A 19,772-nucleotide genomic window follows, 5' to 3' on the forward strand; every position below is an offset into this window, starting at 1 on the left:
TGATTAATTAGCCCATTAATCAACTCCCTTGGTCCAAGTCCAATTTATTTGAAGCCCAACCAAACTTCCCATCCCCTCGCATATTCAAATGCAGAGGAGGGAAGAACTCATTTTCGAAATTTCTCACACACAACACACACTAAGTAACCCACTCTCACACTCCCACAACCACTCGCCTTCCCGGCGCCGGCGAAAGTTCTCCAGCACGGCTAATAAATACACAGCCGGACAGATTTTAGTGCATGTAGTTTTGAAATCCCCAGGAATTAGACAAATTTGGTTTGTTCATATTGAGGTATTGAAGAAAATTGACAGTTGAAATGGCTGAAGCCCTAAGCCCGAACCCGAAGCAAAGAGGCCCGTTTTCGCCGTCGAGCCCTTTCTTCTTGGGCTCTAATGATGACAAACTCGAAAGAGCTCAAGCACGCGCTGCCCGTGCTGCAGCCATCCGACGCAAGCCTGCTGCCGCCGGTCCTCCCGCTGTAGCCACTGCAAATGAGTCCTTCCTCGATAAGCAGCAGATTCTAGAATTGTTCCACAATTGCATCAAACTTGCTAGTGAAAATGTCTGTTTTTTCTTTCTCTGAAATTATGTATGATGAATTCTTTTTGCGTGTATATTAGTTGTTGGAGTTTTGGGTATTTATTAGAATGAGTAAAAGTTTGCATTTTTAAACTATTTTTGGTGCAGAAAATTAATCAAAAGAATACGTGGGAGCTGAATTTGATAGATCATCTATGCGAGATTATTAAAGTTGAAGAAGAAAATGATGCCGAGACCAATTTTCAGAAGGTATTTATTGTTAAAAGTTCAGTTCATTTTGCTACGAATAGGAGATTATACGCATAAATACAAGTTTTATTCTTTGCAAGGCATAATAATAATTGCTGGGCAGTTTTTAACCAAACAAAGAGAAGAATTTTTCTTTTTGCGATGGTTTTTTGTTGGTTTGTTAACTTAATTTATGAAAAAATTGATGCTTATGTTCTTTCCTCTTTTGTGGTTTTTGGTGTAATTTTCAAAGTACATGTATTTTCTTTTGGAAGAGGGGAAAGAACTAAGAAGCAGCTACCCTTTTGTCTATCTTATGTATTTGCTGTGAATCCTGATGACTAAGCTGTGTGATAGCATCAAGTAGTAGGATTTGCTGAAAGCGCTGTAATAATAATGTGGGATTGAGTATGTATATATCATTTGCTTGTCAATTGCTTATGTTGAGTTGTGAGGCATCAGAAGACTTGGTTTATGGCTTGTTAATATGAATTTTCTTGTGGAGGCAATCAGGTATAGAAAAAAATAATTTACGGAATCACTGCTTGAATTGAGTACAGAATTTATCACCCTGAACTGGGATTTTATATTTAATCACTCATGGTAGACTTAGAAATGGATACAGAGAGTTAGTAATTTCCTTTAGCTTTACTGGCTTCTTACAAATGGATGTTGCTGCAAATATTGTTTGATGAATGGACGAATGATTGTGTCTTCAAAAATTTGAAAAGCAAAAGCTGAGATGAAGAAGATGTTAGAGGATGCTTCTGTGTGAGTAGCTTTTTTCAGGTTAAAATCATCTAAGAGCATAGAACTGAAGCAACATGTCAAAGAAAACTTTAGCTTAAATAAAACTAAGATCCTTAGAGAGATTTTAGATTATGAATGACTCTAGTTCTAGTATTATTTAGGTCTGTTGGTGTCTGTGGATGAGAGTAATTTGCTGTTTCTTTATATCAATTTATTGGAATAATAAACACTTGATGCTTAGTTTGCACTTTTTGTGTTGCTCTCACTCTTTTCTCTGATAAACAGCTCTTCAAAATGATGCTTTTCCACATAAATGGGAATGAAACTAAAGCTAAAATGTGCATTTTTGCTGTTAAATGAAAAATAAAAAGCATAAACTTTGATCATGAGGCCAAAATTTAGCATATAAGGTCCTTGATTTTGCATTAGAAGCCAGTACTATTAACACTAAAAGCATGAGCACATCTAGTTTTTTATTTTTTTCTCGTATTCTAGGCAAGTTGTACCCTTGAAGCTGGAGTAAAGATTTACTCAATGAGGGTGGATTCTGTGCATTCAGAGGCATATAAGGTACTTGGAGGGATTAATCGAGTTGGTCAAGAAAATGAGAAAGGTAAGACATTTACTCCCTTTTAGAGCAAGAAGGAGTTTACTTTCTCTGTGCATACTCTTTCAGAAGAGAAATACATCCTTTGCCCACGTGCCTTCTAGTTGCAATGGTTCTCTAACTTTTTGTCATATAGGAAGACCAACCATAATAAACTTAAAAGATTAAAATAGTATATGATACAAAATGGTATGAGGTTGATGGTTATAAAAGTGAAGCAAGAAATAAAATACATATTAGTACTTTTGTAAATCAATGGGTCAACTGTCAGTTCTTCATTTAATGCCATGAATTTGGCTTCAATATAAAAGGATTCCTTGAAAAAGGCCAAATAGTTGCTATTTTGTCTTTATTTTTTTAATCCAGAATTATTCAATCAAAAGAAAGCTTCCAAAATTTCATATAATCTGATTTTTCTCTCTTTAATAAGCAAAAGTTACTATTCTGTCCTTCTCATTATCTTAATCAGCTTGTGTTTACAAGTTGAATCCTGTTTGTGGTTTACAATGGGACTTACTCATCTACAAATTGAAAGTAGAAACAGGATTCAGTAACTAAGTGAAAATTGTGGTGGAAAGGCTATCTTGAGCTGTATCTTGTCATCATGTCAAGTGGTTGCTATGTGGAACTAATTTTGTTAGCTATGCTGTCAGCCTTTGCTTTGTTCCTATCTAATTAATCATGGGATGTCCTTTGTCTATTAGCAAATTTAGCTCTCATGGTCTTCTAGTCGTGGTATTCAAATGAGCAGAGATCAAGGCCTCTTGGGGCTATTATCTCAAAAGCGAAGCACATGCTTAATTGAAGTAAAGCTCACACTAATATAGATTGGATATACAACGATAACATAAGTAATTATCTTAGATAACAAATAATAAATCGTAAGTCATACATGTTAATGTCGATTGTACATTTGATTTTAATTCAATTTTTTATTTATGTTTAGCTGCCTTTCATTTTGGAAACCCTGGATATTTCAATATTTTGGAAAATTCAGCAAAGAACTCCTCTACTTTAGCATAATTCAGCAAATACCACTTACAAAGAAGATTGGAATAATATGATAGGAAAGGAGGTTTAGCGGAAGTGGGGGTAGTGCATTGGGCTGAAGAGGGGAAGGATTTAAGATACTATGAGAAGCATAGTGAGTAGTTTGTCTTGACCAAATTGTGTGCAGTTATCCCATGCTTCTAACTCAACAAACTGACCATGCAACTAACCAATCATCAGACATGGCAAAGATTAAAACAGGTTAAATGTACAAATAGTTGGTAAAGTAGGAAAAAGACCAAACATCTACAAAGCATGCTTTACTAAGCTTAGTCATTCTGGTCCTCAATTTAATGACCTTTGTAGTTTAGCTTATAACATCAACTTGTGGCATGAGCTGGTTTATTTATCTCATCTATTAGTTCCTCAGAGTTTGGTTTTCTATGGCAGACAACACTTTGGAAGATATCATTGACAGTAGTCATGAGGAAGGTCATTCAAAGAAAGACCGAGAGAGAAAGGTTAATATCTTCCTCTAGTATAAGTGTTTTACTACAAAGTCATGAATACTAGCATCTGAATTTGCAAAGTGAATAACTGCAGCTGTCACCTTTGTCGACACTTGAGTCATCATTTGAGGCACTAAATGTTAAAAAGTTTGATGGTGAGTCTGGATCCTTCTTAATATTCTGTGGATAATAGTACTGCATAAACATGATGAAATGTGCTTGTTCTTTAGTGGCCTTTGCTGTGGATCCTCTGTATCATCAGACATCAGCACAATTTGACGAAGGTGGAGCAAAGGGTCTTCTATTGAACAATCTTGGAGTATATGGTAACTGCCAGGTCCTTTTTGATTCACTTGAGTTACCTGGAAAGTGCACATTGCCTGCAATTGAACGTGGCAGATCTGAAACAATTGATATAACTTTCATGAGAGGTGCGTTCTTTTTGCAATCTATCCTGATTCTGAGTCATGGGAGAGCATAACATTTCTGTAATGCTTAAATTTTACATGCAGATACCATAGAACAGATGGTGTTTAACATCCCAGAGAAGGAGGAGATTTCACCTACTCTTAAGGATATAGTTAACCTTTTTGATGAGGATAATCGAAGACCGCCATGTGAACCATGTTCTTCTGTAGAAAAATCACCAGGACAAGTTAAGGGAGCTGAGGATTGCTTTGAGTTTGATAATGGTGCATGTGAAAATTGTGGGGGCTTGGATCAGGATGAAGAAACAAGTTTGGTGGATGAAGGAACCTATGATGGGGATCAGATTTTGCCAAGCCCACATGGGGTACAAAATATTCTTGGCTGCAAGCTATCTATCTTTACCAATCATGATTAATGTGGACAGATTTTTCAGAAATGATTTCGATAACTTTTGCAGGATGGTGAACCATGTGTCTTCAGTGAATGTGATGTAGATGACAGATTTGAGAAAGTTGATGACTATTTATTTTTAAGTTTGGGACTTTTATCAAGGCAAAATGCCTGGGCTGGTCCAGATCATTGGAAGTATCGGAAGGCAAAAGGTACATGTGGTAGTCTTTTGTTAGTCTTGTGCTAGTTGTTATTATCATTACTGGTGTTATGATGAGTTCAATGTTGACTTTTTTAATGGTTCAGAAATTCCAGAGAATGAAGATGATGCATCACCAGTAAAGGCCAAAAAATCAAAGAGTAGAAAAATTGAATCTGATATTGATTTTACTAAAGCCTTGGATGCTGATATGTCCAATGTCTTTGCTCCCCCAAAGAACCCAAAGTCACTTCTACTGCCTGCAAATAGAGCACCTTGTAATACAAGACTTCCAGAAGATTGCCATTATCAACCAGAGGATCTTGTGAAGTTGTTTCTTTTACCCAATGTTATGGTACAATCACTTATAAATGAGAACTGTATAGCATATTCCTCTTTAAGATAATCTATTTCATTGGTTGATTTTTTTCTTATTGATAGTGCCTTGGGAGGAGAAGAAGGAAAGTTCCTGGTAAGCTTTATCCTTTTGTCGATTTTGTTCAGGTTCACTAGAATAGACATACTACAAGCATTGCACATACTACAAGCATTGCAGTCCATCTTCTGTATCAACAACTGACTGCACCGTTCTTCTTTTGCAAATATGGTGTTAGACTGTTAGTGCTACTCACATCTGTAATATAGCTGCAAAACCATGATAAACAAATGGATTTTTCTTGAGTTCAACAATGTGTATGCATCTGTTTCCAATCTCTTTAAATCATGTCACAATGGAGAAAGAATGTTCATCCAATGAGAACTTGAAATAGAAACAATATTCATGGCAGTTGCATGGGGAAAGAAATAAACAGAGGACTAATAATCTGATTGAGTCTCAATACAAAAGTTGTTACGTTTTTTTTAGAATGAAAATCGCCCTAAAATGAGTTCAATGGAAATTTTATGATTCTGAAAGCTTTCAGGGTAGTATCCTGTAAGTTCAGACCAATTTCATATATATAGGATATGAGTCAGCCTGGGATAAACTTATGGAATAGTGTAGATTTGTCTTGCAAATTTCATATAATTATCAAAGCCAATGTTGGTTTAATTGTTGGTTCAAGTAATGGAATTGGCCACACATTTATGTCAAAGTGAATTATGAATTCTATAATGTCCAAATGAGTTACAAACATGTTGCTTAATTTGAGAAATATAATTTTCTCAAGTAAAATGACACTCTTTTCCAGTTAGATTGTATTTTGCTTCAATGCCTGATTTTTTGGATTCTAAAATTAGTAGCAAAGTGAGTCACTCCACACTTGGTTTCCTTTGTAGCGAATCTATATTGCATGTCTTCAGAATATGTTGTTTCTAGGACAATGTAATCTGACATAGCCAGTTTCATTTATATAGAAATAAATTACTGCTTTTTGATGATTAAATCTGGCTGTATGTTCAGATGAATCAAGTCCACAAGAAGATGATTATGGAGCAATGCCATCATGGGATGATCAAAATGGGTTTGATGGCTTTTCAGATCATGAAAGTGCTTATGGCAATGTCGAAGACTTAAGCAACCTTGTCTCTCAGCCCCGGCAGGTTGGGTTTTTATCATTTCAATCCTAAATACTAAAATTGACTGAAGATTAAAACTGAGGCGCTTAAAATTGAGTTGTCAACTATTACTCTCAACACCGTATACTGCTGGATTTATTACTACATACTGCTCCCATTGTCTTATTAACTATTGGCCACTTTGAACCAGGGATGTAGTCTTAAGCATGATTTATTACATTATGTTGTGTAAAAACTTACAAATACTCCTGAATTTAATACATTAGAATGGAAGTCTTGACTCTAAAGTAATTAATCATTGTTGACCTTTGGTAGTTGCCAGATTAATTGTAATGATTAGAGGACATGGACAAGCCTAATAGGAAAGAGCTTTTGAATGTGTGTAACTTACTTTTTTCGTTTCTTGTTTAATTGTCCAATCAATTGAAACAGCTCTAAGTGCACAAGTACTGAATTTTGTGGTTTCTCTTCTCAGTTATTTGATATTTGTTAATTTTTGGTTCTAGAAAATTCTCCTTTTGTTGTTGTATTAGCTTGTTGTAACTGCTTATCTGAATCCTAACGTGTTGCAATTATCACTAGTCTATCATAAACTGCCTTGTAAGGAAGTACCTTAAAGCAGTATTTGTCTACGAAAAGGTAGCCTAACAATGTTGTATTTCTAATGAGTTCATCCATTGAACTGTATAAAAAATCTTAGAAGGAAGCACCCTAAAAAGATCTTCTTCCATATGCATAGAGAAATTATCTCTTAATGAGATTGTATTTCAGGTTGAAAATGAAAAATGGACTCTTTTCTTTTAGAAGATTCTTCATGATTCTTCATCAAAGTAATGAGAACCTATCTGGGCTATGGAATCTTTAGTCTGTTTTTTGTTATGGGTTTGATGTCTTGTGCAAATAATCAATGTATAAGCAGACCAGCAATCCAGCCATAGCTTTAATACATTGATCATGGACAACCTTATGAACTCAGAATTTTAAATTTTGTGAAGTTCATAATTTTTCTGAATGCCCACCACAATTTCATTCCTGAGGTATCTGTTATGATCTGATATGTAGATATGAAAATTTATTTTCGGAAGTCCCACATGAAGAATATCAATGACAAGAGGTGCAATTTTTGTGTTTAATGTTATCTCTCCAGCATCTTGTCATATTGAGCTCTGGCTGACCTATTCTTTGTCTAAGCATGAATTTGCCTTGTGTGTCTTTCGTACTGGAACCCTTCATTGTGCCCATTTTTACCTACATTTAAGATCAAGTATAAATTTTTTTGACAAAAAGGGTTGCTACAGATGAATTTTCATATTGTTGCAGTAGTGCAGCTGAATATTAAGACAAATCACAGGACAGACGATGCAGTTGAGAGTTGTACAGCATTTTGTTGGTGTATAATGCTTAAGTTCATGAAACTGATTTGCCTAGATGATGTTTTTGGCACTTAGAACAAAATGTCTCACTCCAAAGAGTTCTTCCTAATTGGTCAGCAACTTAATATTGCCTGAGATATTCTTGTTATCAATTGCTCTTGATGGTAGCCAACCCAAAGAAATAGAAAACCTTGAAAACATTTTTTTTTAATTACTTTTGAGCAGATCCTTGAGGAAGTAATGAGATCTACATGTTGGGCTTTTCTGGTTATAGTGGTCCTTCTTTAATATGCTTGAGAAAATTGAACGATAATGTCTAAATGCAGTAGTTCCCCCCTTGGGGCTGCTTTATGGCTCCTTAGAAGCTTGAGAAAGCAAAAATCAGGCACCATCTATCCATGTTACTTGATTGACTGGAAGCTTAACTCTATTAGTTCTTGCGTTGTGAATAAAGAGCCTGGACAACTTTTATACGACATAAGTTCATTTTCCTTCATTAACTTTTTAAAATGCTTCCAATTCAAACAATGCACTCCCCACATTTTTTTTTTCTAGTTTTAATCTAGTTGTTGCAAAGTTAACTCACTAAGTAGGGTTAATCTGTTTTCTAAGTTTGCTAACACATGAGCTTTTGTACACTAACAGGTTAACAAGATTGAAGTGCAGTATGACAAAACATCAAAACAGGTCGACGTTCAGGCACTTAAGGAAACCCTGTGGGACCATATAAGAGAAAAAAATCTGGCAGAAGTGCAGGTAACTTAACATTTTCCTTAAATCAGGGTACTTTACCTTTAATACATATTCTGCACAGTTGTCTACGCGGAAGTTCTGGAGCCCAAGTTAGCATACATTACCTTTAATACCATAGACGTATATTCAATATTTGGCCAACATAATGATGACTATGATGATCAACTCAATGACTATTAACCATTATTGCAAATAGCTAGTTGCCTGCTCCTCCGACAACGTGCAATATTCATGCTGTTCAATTGTCATATTATCCTCATCTCCCAAGCCTTCCAATACACGGTTAATATGAATGGTGGTCATAGGCTGAGGGCTTTTTATCACATTGTCTTATTTTCTTTTTCTGTGTTTTATAAATGCAAACAGGAAAACACGGATGACCACAAAATATCTTTTAAGCAAATTTTAGCAACTTTTCCAAGTGACTGCAGAGCAGCATCATCTGTTCGAGACATCTCTCCTCATTTGTGTTTCATATGCTTATTGCATCTTGCAAACGAGCATGGGTTGTGGATCCATGGGTCTGCTAACTTGGATGATCTCAGTATTCATCTTTAGATTCATAATAATATGGTTTTGGGAGCTGCATTTTCAAGCTTCACCGGCTCATCTGCACGTGCCTTCTTTTGGAAGTGTGTATTACTATGTATATTGTTGTTCTTCCTCCTATCAGATTCCTACCGTACCATTGATATGGTTTAGACTGGGAATCAACCATCTGTCCTAAGAATGTACCTAAGATGTAGCATCCGTAGATGTAATGAAATGTGGTGCTTGACTAACAAATTTACTCTTTTGAGTGGTGGATTCCTCATGGTTTCTGCTTAAACCTATGTCAAATTTGTTGGCTTTGGTTGCGATGATCTGTCAGCAAGATTGTCGTTATTTTTCTTTCCAAGCACAATCAAATCCTCAATTCTTGCTTTTCATTGTCATCCGGTCACTTTTTGCTGACTGCATTTCCTAGGTAAGGACTAGAATCAAATGGAGAATTAGTCTAATGTTGCTTAAATTCACGATAACTTGCACCTTTCTTTATCTCCAGTTGTTTCGTTTCATGAAGAGGATACATGTAGCACGAATTTGTGATAGTTTGCAGGGGATGGTTCTGAAATAACGTAGAATTACATCAAAGTGAGACAATTTAAATTCAATGATATGAACCTTGATGCAGCTACCATTAAGATAGGCATTTGATGATTCTCTTGTTATAATCACTTTGTTATTGTATCAGTATCCACTTCACATGCGCCAGTATTTCTTTTTGTTTCTTTCACCTGGTTTTGATCTCTTTGGTAGCCGTTTCTAATCCACAGAAATTCCTTTCAATTTTTTCTTTCTGTTTCTATTAAAACATCTTGGAAAACTATAGATTGCGTGATCATATAAATCAAGCCGTGTTATTAGCAAGTAACAAAGTACTAGCCATAATTTGCATGGGATTGTATGCAATAAAAGGTCTATCCATGCATGGTTTGATATTGCAACAAACATGCATGCTCTGTCAAAGATTGAAATCCCTAATGTTCTGACTGGGTATTTGAGATGATAAACGACATCAAAAGTGCCATGTTCAAGTCTCTCTACCTTGGCTCAGCCACTCGTCAACCTTGCCATCCACAAGACATGTAGGAGCTAAAGCAAATTGTTCTCTTATATGAGTAGGTTTAATTATTCAAATATTGGAATCTGCTATTCTTAATGTTCAAAAAATATGTCATCGAGACCTCAGAATCTGTTATTTAATGATCAAAAACTTTTTGTCAAGATCTAGGAATCTGCTATTACTAATGTTTAGAAGAGCTATTAGCCTCTTAAACAACAAGCACTTAATATTTTTGAATTATATGTCCCTTTTATATATCAAAGAAACAATAATGTCCTTTGAGTGCAAAAGATGATGCTTCAAATTTTGGTTTAGTTACAAAAAAGAGCTGGAATATGATCCAAGAATAAAAGTCTCACATTCAAGTTTAGTTAGTTTGCTGATTAGTAAGTAGGGATAATTTCAAAAACCTCTCTTGAGGTTTCTTCTAATAGCATTTAGCACCCCAAGAATTCTAAAATCTTACTTACCTCCCATATCAGCTTAACAAGGTTAGATATCCCTTTCAATGGTCATAAATTGATGACATTACCCTTGCATTCTTAATAGTTATTTAACCGAAAATCCCAAATTAAAAGAGAATTTTTAACCCAAAAACTACAAACAACAATAACCAAATGACCATCCCATGTTAGTCCCTAATCCTCTGTAATTAGATGGTAGTGAGATAGCAAAGGTGGTGGTTAAGTTAAATTTAGTAATGTCAACTGCTCCAAAGGATTTTGGTAAGTAATTTACACCTTAGAAAATTTTGCCGGACCAATTTAAGGTAGTCAAGCAAGGTTTTGAGGAAGTATTGTTTGTATACATGATGTAATCCAAATTGTACTTTAAATTAAAATTATCTTTGTTATTTGTGTGGTTTGTATGTAAAGCCTAACATATATATATATATATATATATATATATATAGCCAGCATTAAAAATAATAACCAAAAAGGATCTCATGACCAAATATCAAAATATTGCCTACGTTGTTTTTCTTTTTCTTTTTCTTTTGAAAAGAATATAAGCAATTTCTAGAGATTTTTAGCTACATCTTTTAGCCTTCTTTTAATTTTTATTGTTGATGTAAGTTTCATAAATAGGATAACATAAGGGTCGCATTAGAAGAAAAGCAATTTCTCTCTTGCTTTTCCACAAAAGGGGCTAAAATGTCACAAAAAGTGTCAATCTAAAAGAGGTAAATGAGATTTTCGAAACCTGCAGAGTGCTAATTGATATTATAAGAAACCCAAAGGGAGGTTTCTGAAATTATCCATATTAAGTATTTGTAGCTCTAAAAGAGATGAAAAAAAATTTAAGAAAGATATAGTGTAAATAATTGCTTATCACTTGGTTACCATTTTTTTTCACATAAGGTACATAAAAGAATTCGAGGCTTCTAGATTATATACTTTTCAAAACAAATTTTAGAGATTGTTCAGCAACCAAAAGTCTATTCTAGCACCGCTTCAAATTTGTCACATGCTTTCACAATATTTTGCGAAGAGAAGTTTGTTATCTCCATTTAAAGTGGCAATCATCCTTTGATTTCTTTGTATATTGTTGGCAACTATTCAAGCAAAACATAGAAAAGATGGTGAAAAAGAAAATCATATTTTCCATGTGGACTAACATTTTCTGACAACATATTAAAAAATTTTATATTTTCATCCAGAAAGAGGTTAAATGCATTTTAATACTTGAAAGTTGAAACTATCGGAAATCCAATCAGTTATGGATTTTTATTTTTTTAGAAGATACCAAAATTAAACTTCACCTTAGAAAGAATTTTAAAAGGGATAATTTCGGAAACCTCCCTTGAAGTTTCTAACAATTTCACCTAGTATCCTTGAGGTTTTCACCTAGCTTCTGACAAATTCCTTGGCCTTATAAAATAATCATAATAAGTTTAACATATCAACATTTTTCATGCAATTAAATAATCCGCTCCTAATCTTGTGCATACGAATGCATTTCACACAATTAGACATTAATGGAAACTAAAATAAGGTTCACTCAAGGAATAACCAATTATGTTATAAACACAATTTGAAATATATTACAAATTTATTTTAGTTTTGTTTGGAGGATTTACATATGAGTAGAAGAAGATGTGAATTGAAAGTTTAAAAAGGATGAGACTAGCGTTAGTACTCCAACATTTGAGGAATAGGATGTTATATTAATGCAGTTGGTGAAATTTTTTCAGATTTAATAGTGCTGATTTTTTTGTTTAATTTGAGGTTTTAGAATTTAGGAACTGATGGTGGTAGTGGTCATAGAGATAATGGTACTAATTCGGAATGTGAAAATGTGGAAGGTTTGGGATAGTAGAGATTAGGGTTGAAAGTGGTTTTGTGATGTTGTATATGTTTCAAAATTTTTAAGAATTTTATGAAAAAGTAAAATGAACTTCACAATTTCATGAGGGCGTTTTAGATTATTCATTCAAAATTTTGACCACAGAATAATTTTTGTTGCCATAATACTAACTTAATGGAAGGTATGTGTAATTTTTGAAACCTCAAGAAAACTAGGCGAAATTGTGAAAAACCTCAAGGGAAGTTTTTGAAATCATCCCAATTTTAAACGGCACTTAGAACCTGAAATTATCCCAATTTTAAACAGCACTTAGAAATTTTGTTGAGTAATGTTTTGTTATAGGATGGGGTTAATTCCACACTTCTGCAGTCTAAATTCACACCCTTACAACTAAGTTGACCAAAAACCTATAGCATTTATGGAGCTTGGTAGAAACCCTTTTGATAAAAAATTAGGGTGTTAAAAAATGTATAGGGTGTTAATTTGGATTTAAAATTTACAAAATTATGAATGGGCTTAAAATTTCTGACATTTTTTCATTCACTTTGATGGCATTTATTTTTTTCCTCTTATTTGGTTGTTTTTTATCTATTTTCATCATGTAAGAAGAGATGAGAGATTTTCTTTTTTAAAATTGTGTTAAGAATATTTTTACCTTTTTGGCACATTGCACTTCAAAGTTGATTGAAGTATAATTTTAGAAAATACTAGCGGATCAATATATAAATTAGGATGATGGTATTAAACAATTTAAATTAATTAAAATTTGTAATTGATTTTTTAAACATCTCTTGTTGTATGAAAGACAAGTTTTTATATTGAAAGAAGTTTTTATAAAACGACTATGGGCTTTATTGTCATTTTAATACTAGGAGCGTGGATTTAGTCCTACCCTTTGTTATATTCACTATGCTACTTTTTTTAAGAGTCCATAATAAGGTGAACGATTAGGAATAAAATTTCTTAAACACTCTTTTAAGTTGAATTGGAAACCCCTTTCTTTTTATCCATTTTTAATCTTTCCCTCTTGTGGTAGGAAGAGTAAACCCAACCATACTCAAAGAAGAAAAAAAATAAAATTAAATATGCAATATAAACCCAATTAGAATTGGAAGAGAAATGTAATCCCTCCCTTCTAAGACCTAGCAAAGTGACGCTACGCAAAGTGTTTGAACCAATCAAATTGATTCATTTTTTAAAAACACGTCACCCCAACCAATTCAAAATCTCAATAGGATTCGTGAAATTCTTGTCAATTTTCTCGCCATGCAAGTCTATAAATTCACGTACCACCAGCCCACAAAAGCACATCATACATCCAACCTTCAAATAGCAATACATTATTATTTTTAGTTTGGCATTCTTGATATTTTGTTTCACAAATATATTCACAACAATGGCTTATTCTTCTTCCGTGAAGAATAAAGCTTGCTGGCTTCTTCTTCTCTTCGTTTCAGGTATTAATATATAATGGTTTTCTTCTTCATCTTTTATTTTTTTAGTTCAAACATGGCTGTTTGTTATTATGTAAATAAATCTTAATTGTAATTAGTATCTGTTTCTAGGCATCCCCAGATTTTTTTTTTTTGCCATGTTTATTATTATGTGAGTAAAATTTCGTTGGAATGATTATTAATAAACCTTATCAATTTCTTAGTATATATATCTCCATTATCTTGGTTAGTCTTCTGAGTTTTTCGTTCCAATGGTTAACTAAGATAACTTTTCTTTTCTCTTTCTTGGTTTGGCTAATTATTAGTTTTAGAAATCTACAACTAGAATTTGAATCATTAGTTTGTAGCTTAAAACTAAATTCTGATTTGAACAATCTCTAGTCCTAAGCATGGTAACGAACACTAGCATGATTCTTACTCCTTTTTTTTAAAAAAAAAAAAAAAAAAAAAAGACAATGTTTCCCCTCAGTTGTTAATATAACATTATTGAATTATGTGATTCACACGACTTTGTTCCACTTTTTGATTTTATATTTTTCTTGGGTTTTTTTTTTTTTTTTGCATGTGTACTTTCATATAAGCATAGATAGTTAAAACTCAAAACTAATAATTTTACGAAATAATCTTCAAAAAGAAAAAAAATAGTTTCAGGAATTGCGCTTAGAAAGAAAAAAAGATCAGTAGTATAACAACTAACAAGTAACAATTTCATAATCCAATTGCTTTGTGCTAATCTGCAACAAATTTCCCCTACCTGGAAAAAGAATATTAACCTCTTTATTGTTTTATTGGTAATACTTACCCGTTTAATTGTTGTGCGAACCATAAAGATTACAAAGATTAATGTCCTTAAGAATTTTCGAGTTTTTATGGCAATGATATTTTTAGTATTTATCACCATCCAGAAAACCAACCTCAACAATTGCATAGCTTGTTTTACTTCAATTTGTAGTAAAGATGAATGGAAGTCTATAATCTTTCTTTTTTCTTTTTTTTTTGGAAAATTTTGAAGAATTCTTGGCAGGGATAGCATTAGCTGCAGAGGGTACTCAAAAGCAAAATCTTGGGACAGTAATAGGCATTGATCTTGGGACTACATATTCTTGTGTCGGGGTGTATCGAAACGGCAACGTTGAGATCATAGCAAACGACCAAGGAAACAGAATCACCCCATCATGGGTTGCATTCACTGATACTGAGAGGTTGATTGGAGAGGCTGCAAAAAATCAGGCGGCCCTTAACCCTGAATCCACTGTTTTTGATGTTAAGAGGTTTATTGGACGAAAGTTCGATGATCCTGACGTTCAAAGGGATATGAAACTGTTGCCTTATAAGGTTGTTAACAAAGATGGGAAGCCTTATATTGATGTTAAGATGAAAAATGGTGAGATGAAATTGTTAAGTCCTGAGGAAGTCAGTGCCATGGTGCTGCAAAGGATGAAGCAAACAGCTGAATCTTATTTGGGAAAAGAAGTTAAGAATGCAGTTGTTACTGTTCCAGGTACGTTATCAATTTCAGATACTTCGAATTCCATCCGTTTTAGTGCACAAGAATCAAAAGATCAGAACAAACAAGAACAGTTAAAGTTGGTTTTCTAATCTCATTACAGTTGACTGTGTATTTTGTGTTTGCAGCTTACTTCAATGATGCACAAAGGCAGGCTACAAAAGATGCAGGAACAATTGCAGGGCTAAACGTTGTTCGGATTATTAACGAGCCAACAGCAGCTGCAATTGCTTATGGTCTTGATAAGCAAGAAAAGGAAAGGAATATTCTAGTTTTTGATCTTGGTGGTGGTACTTTTGATGTTAGCATATTAGCTCTTGATGGAGGTGTTTTTGAGGTTCTTTCCACCAATGGCAACACTCATCTGGGAGGAGAAGATTTTGATCAGAGAGTAATGGACTATTTTGTGAAATTGATTAAGAAGAAATACAACAAAGATATCAGCAATGATAAGAAGGCTCTTGGGAAGCTCAGAAAGGAATGTGAGAGAGCTAAGAGGGCCTTGAGTAACCAGCACCAAGTGCGCGTTGAGATTGAGTCACTCTTCGATGGAATTGACTTCTCCGAGCCACTAACGAGGGCGAGATTTGAAGAACTGAACATGGATTTATTTAAAAAGACCATGGCACCAGTGAAGCAAGCCTTGAAGGACGCAGGCTTGGAGAAGACTGACATTGATGAAATTGTATTGGTTGGAGGGAGCACTCGGATTCCTAAGGTGCAACAACTGTTGAAGGATTTCTTTGACGGGAAAGAACCAAGCAAGGGGATCAATCCAGATGAGGCTGTAGCTCATGGGGCTGCAGTTCAAGGGGCAATCCTCGGTGGTCATGGTGGTGAAGAAACTAAAGGCAAGTGATTTTTATAGAGCTCTTTGTTTAAAGAACCACTGTTCAAATTTAATAGGTTTAATTTTGGGAATGAAACTGAATATGACATCCATTTGGTTCTGTATTTTGTTTTCTGCAGATGTACTTGTCATTGATGTTACTCCCTTGAGTCTGGGGATTGAGACTGTTGGTGGAGTCATGACAAAATTGATTCCAAGAAACAGCGGCATTCCAACCAAGAAGTCTCAGATCTTCACAACGTATCAAGATCAGCAAACCGCAGTTTCAATCAGGGTAATGGCAAAATACAGATCACTATACTGAGTAATTAATTGGCAGATATCTTTAATTTGCTCTATAAATAGCACTAACAAGAACCAATTTCTTGCTGGAAAATTGTAGGTTTATCAAGGTGAAAGGAGCTTAACAAAAGATTGTCATGAGCTAGGAAAGTTCGACCTGTCTGGCATTCCACCTGCCCCAAGGTAACACAATCTCTTAGATCATCTGAATAGTCAAAATATTTCTCTGTTTAAATAATGCGACAAACTGAAAATCAATTGATGATGATGCAAAGTATCATTGATTTTATTGCAAGCGGGGTATGAACTACCTGAATAACGTTTATCGTGGTGTTGTAGGGGAGTGCCCCAAATTGAGGTCACGTTTGAGGTGGACGCGAATGGCATACTACAAGTAACTGCAATGGACAAGGCAGCCAAGAAATCGAACTCAATTACCATCAGCAACGAGAAAGGGAGTCTCACACAGGAGGAGATTGATAGGATGGTAAAGGAAGCAGAAGAGTTCGCAGATCAGGATAAGGAGGTGCAGGAGAAGATTGATTCTAGAAACAAACTCGAGAGCTACATTTACAACATGAAAAGCACCATCAGGGATGATGACAAGCTTGCAGCCAAAATTGATTCTGATGACAAAGAGAGCATTGAGACAGCATTGAAGGATGCACTTGAATGGTTGGATGAAAATCAGAATGCAGAGAAGGTAGACTACGATGAGAAGATGGCAGAGTTGGAAGCTGTGTTCAATCCTATCATAAGAAGGGCGTATGAGAACAATTCTGGAAGCTCTGCTGATTCAGAAGATGAACCCCATGATGAGTTGTGAATTGTAGTTTAGGTGTTGCGAATTGTTGCATCTATCACCAAGTTATAATATAGCATTCAGCTGCTAGGACAAAGGGCAGGTTCAGTTGGGCTTCGGTCAGTTGTTCCCACCACAGCCAAATCTTATAACTAGGACGTCAAACTTAGATAGCATGATCGGCTAACATTTTCTTCTGAAATTTTCTTACTTATTCAATTAGAGATTTTCGTTTGGTTCACAATCAGTTGTTTCAATTACAATTGGCAGTTTAGATACTATGTAATTTGAAATTATGGCTTCCATTTTCTGATCTTTTTATTAAGTATAGGTTGAAGTTTTGGCCTTCTACAAAGCGGAAAACTGAAAAAAGTAAAGAAACAAAAAGATATCGAGTCTCCAAATAATCGTGAGTTTATATGCATGTAGTTTATGTTCAATTATAAAACAGGTCTTTCTTTTCTTTTATTATTTGTTAAATCTTTTTATTTTGAGGAAGAGTTAATAGACCGATCAAAACCAATAAAGAAATGAAACATATGAAAGAGTTTGAAATGCATAGCTAATAACATCGATTCAATTGGCATTGACATAATTGGAATATTACATCTATTGAGGATTAGATAAAGAATTCATCAAAATTTGTTCTTAGTTGCTAAAGAAAAGTGAAATCATACCGTTCAAATTAAAGAAAATCATTGAAATGGTCCCTCCTCATATTGTAAAAAGTCCTGTTTTTGGTCTCTCACACTTGGAAATATCCCATTTTTGGTCCTTCACATATAGAAAGATGGAAAATCATCCCTCACATTTGCAATATAAATAAAATTTAATTTTATATATATTTTTTATTTTATATAATTAAGATATATTTATGATGTCATTAATTACATCATCTTTGGTTAGTTTTTCGTCTAAATAATGCACACCTAATAAGGGGTTAATGTGGGATCAAGACATCATTTCCCTCCAAAGAACATGTCATGTGCTAGCACCTAATCCCTTTTCTCAAATAAAACCCAATTTTGGATTCAAATACTGTTTTAATACTCAGGCTAGACACTACTTTACTAGTTAAGCTAGGGTCTAAAAATTGGAGAATCGGATGATATAATAATAACATCGCAGATACGTTTTAATTATGTAAAATAAAATTATATAACTAAAGGTTTAATAAAAATATATTTGTAATAAATCTGAGGAACCATTTCTATCTTTCCATATGTGAGGGAACAAAATTAACTTTTTATAAATGTAAGACACCATTTTAAGTCTTTTCATATATGAGGGACCGAAAAGGGACCTGTTTCAAATGTGAGGGACCATTTCGTCGATTTTCCCGTTCAAGTAAACAACGAATTATGCTATTACTTCGTTGTTTTTCTTCTTTTTTTTTAAAGATACAATGTACAATGTAACATTGTAAAGAACTATAAATACAACTTAAATTTGTTTGATACAACGTCCAAATGTGCATTTTGAAATCAGTGACCTCAAACTTTTTTTTTAATTGCTTTTGTATTTATTGTAACGCAAAAAGAATTCCATAAAAATGGAATTCAAATCCATGTTAGTAATTTTTCTGTGCTGTGGGCAGGTGGGAAAATATAAAGCCCACCTTGAGACGGAATGGGTCATTGTATGAGGCCAACGCACCAAAGTCCTTTGTCCCTAAATACTTTGGATCAGTGCATCTGCAATCACCAGTGTACTAAACAACTACACTAATCCTATCCGATCCCTTTACCTTCTCTTTACACTTGAAGGAAATTAAACCAAACCAAACTTAATTATATTACCAAATTACTCGAAGTTGAAGCCGCGTAAAATTGCTTCATGTGAGCCATCACGCAAGTTCCAATCTTGGTTGATGTTAGCAGACTAAGTATTTTCAAAGAAGTTTCCTATTTGCTTTTAGTCAGTTTGAAATTCTAGTTGATTTCCATTTACATGTTCTAGTCAGCTAAACCTTAATAAGACTAGTCACGATAGTAATTGGTTTAGCAAGTTTCCTATTCCTTTATAATTTTGAGTCAGTAGGATACCTCTATAAATTGCGAATCATGTATCATTGTTTTCTTGAAAAGAGAGTTGAGAAAGTATAGTTTTAAAGAGTTGAGTTATATTGAGTTGACTTTTGAGAGTGTATTAGGAAAAATTTCATAGCTGAAATTTGTAAGTCGTTGTGAGCGAAAAGTTCGACTTGGTATTGCTCTTATTGGATATTGGGTTAATAAATTATTAAGTTGTTGTCGTGTGTTTATTTTCCTCCTCTTTCCATATATTTTTATGTTTTAGAATTGCATTCGATGTGTGTGATTTTTCGTGCCAACAATTCTCATCCTTCTTTCCACCCTTATTCATCCATAGAAGGGAGATCTTGGCGTGAAACCAGGATCTCCTTTCATCTTTCTCTGTTATTTTTGTTTTACATTTAATAAAGTTTCTCCTATGGTATTCTAGTGAGAGCTTTCTCTCTCTTGATATTTACTAGTGAGAGTTTTTTCTTCTCTTAGGTTATCCTAGTGGGAGTTTCGTTTAGCTTTTTGTTATTTTTTTTCTCATATCTAAAAGTTTTTTTACATCCATATGCTATATCTGAAATTTTTTGGGTTTTCTTGTCAGATCTCAATATCAATTGGATAGCAGATCTGAAGTAATAGACATGCATAGA

The 19,772-nt window shown here is 34.1% G+C and overlaps 2 protein-coding genes across 2 annotated transcripts; both read left to right on the forward strand.

The window, feature by feature from the left end:
- The first annotated feature begins 149 nt into the window (after positions 1-149).
- LOC113772530 (condensin complex subunit 2) lies at positions 150-9,181 on the forward strand. Its single transcript, XM_027317142.1, has 13 exons — positions 150-566; positions 692-793; positions 2,018-2,135; positions 3,570-3,640; positions 3,723-3,783; positions 3,859-4,059; positions 4,141-4,421; positions 4,515-4,659; positions 4,754-5,001; positions 5,088-5,118; positions 6,049-6,188; positions 8,183-8,293; positions 8,657-9,181. Exons 1-13 carry the CDS (start codon positions 321-323, stop codon positions 8,846-8,848), a joined length of 1,947 nt encoding a protein of 648 aa, XP_027172943.1. The 5' UTR covers positions 150-320; the 3' UTR covers positions 8,849-9,181.
- A 4,418-nt stretch (positions 9,182-13,599) lies between these two features.
- LOC113771528 (probable mediator of RNA polymerase II transcription subunit 37b) lies at positions 13,600-17,187 on the forward strand. The gene is made up of 6 exons (XM_027316104.1): positions 13,600-13,660; positions 14,670-15,158; positions 15,293-16,015; positions 16,134-16,288; positions 16,397-16,479; positions 16,636-17,187. Exons 1-6 carry the CDS (start codon positions 13,600-13,602, stop codon positions 17,120-17,122), a joined length of 1,998 nt encoding a protein of 665 aa, XP_027171905.1. The 3' UTR covers positions 17,123-17,187.
- The last annotated feature ends 2,585 nt before the right edge of the window (positions 17,188-19,772 follow it).

This window comes from Coffea eugenioides, chromosome 5 (assembly GCF_003713205.1).
Source record: "Coffea eugenioides isolate CCC68of chromosome 5, Ceug_1.0, whole genome shotgun sequence".
Taxonomy (NCBI): Eukaryota; Viridiplantae; Streptophyta; class Magnoliopsida; order Gentianales; family Rubiaceae; genus Coffea; species Coffea eugenioides.

Coding starts and splice junctions, on each gene's coding strand:
- LOC113772530 (XM_027317142.1), top strand. CDS start 321: ATGGCTGAAGCCCTAAGCCCGAACCCGAAGCAAAGAGGCCCGTTTTCG. Junction 794..2,017: donor CCGAGACCAATTTTCAGAAG/GTATTTATTGTT, acceptor CTCGTATTCTAG/GCAAGTTGTACCCTTGAAGC. Junction 6,189..8,182: donor TTGTCTCTCAGCCCCGGCAG/GTTGGGTTTTTA, acceptor GTACACTAACAG/GTTAACAAGATTGAAGTGCA.
- LOC113771528 (XM_027316104.1), top strand. CDS start 13,600: ATGGCTTATTCTTCTTCCGTGAAGAATAAAGCTTGCTGGCTTCTTCTT. Junction 13,661..14,669: donor TCTTCTTCTCTTCGTTTCAG/GTATTAATATAT, acceptor AAAATTTTGAAG/AATTCTTGGCAGGGATAGCA. Junction 16,480..16,635: donor GGCATTCCACCTGCCCCAAG/GTAACACAATCT, acceptor GTGGTGTTGTAG/GGGAGTGCCCCAAATTGAGG.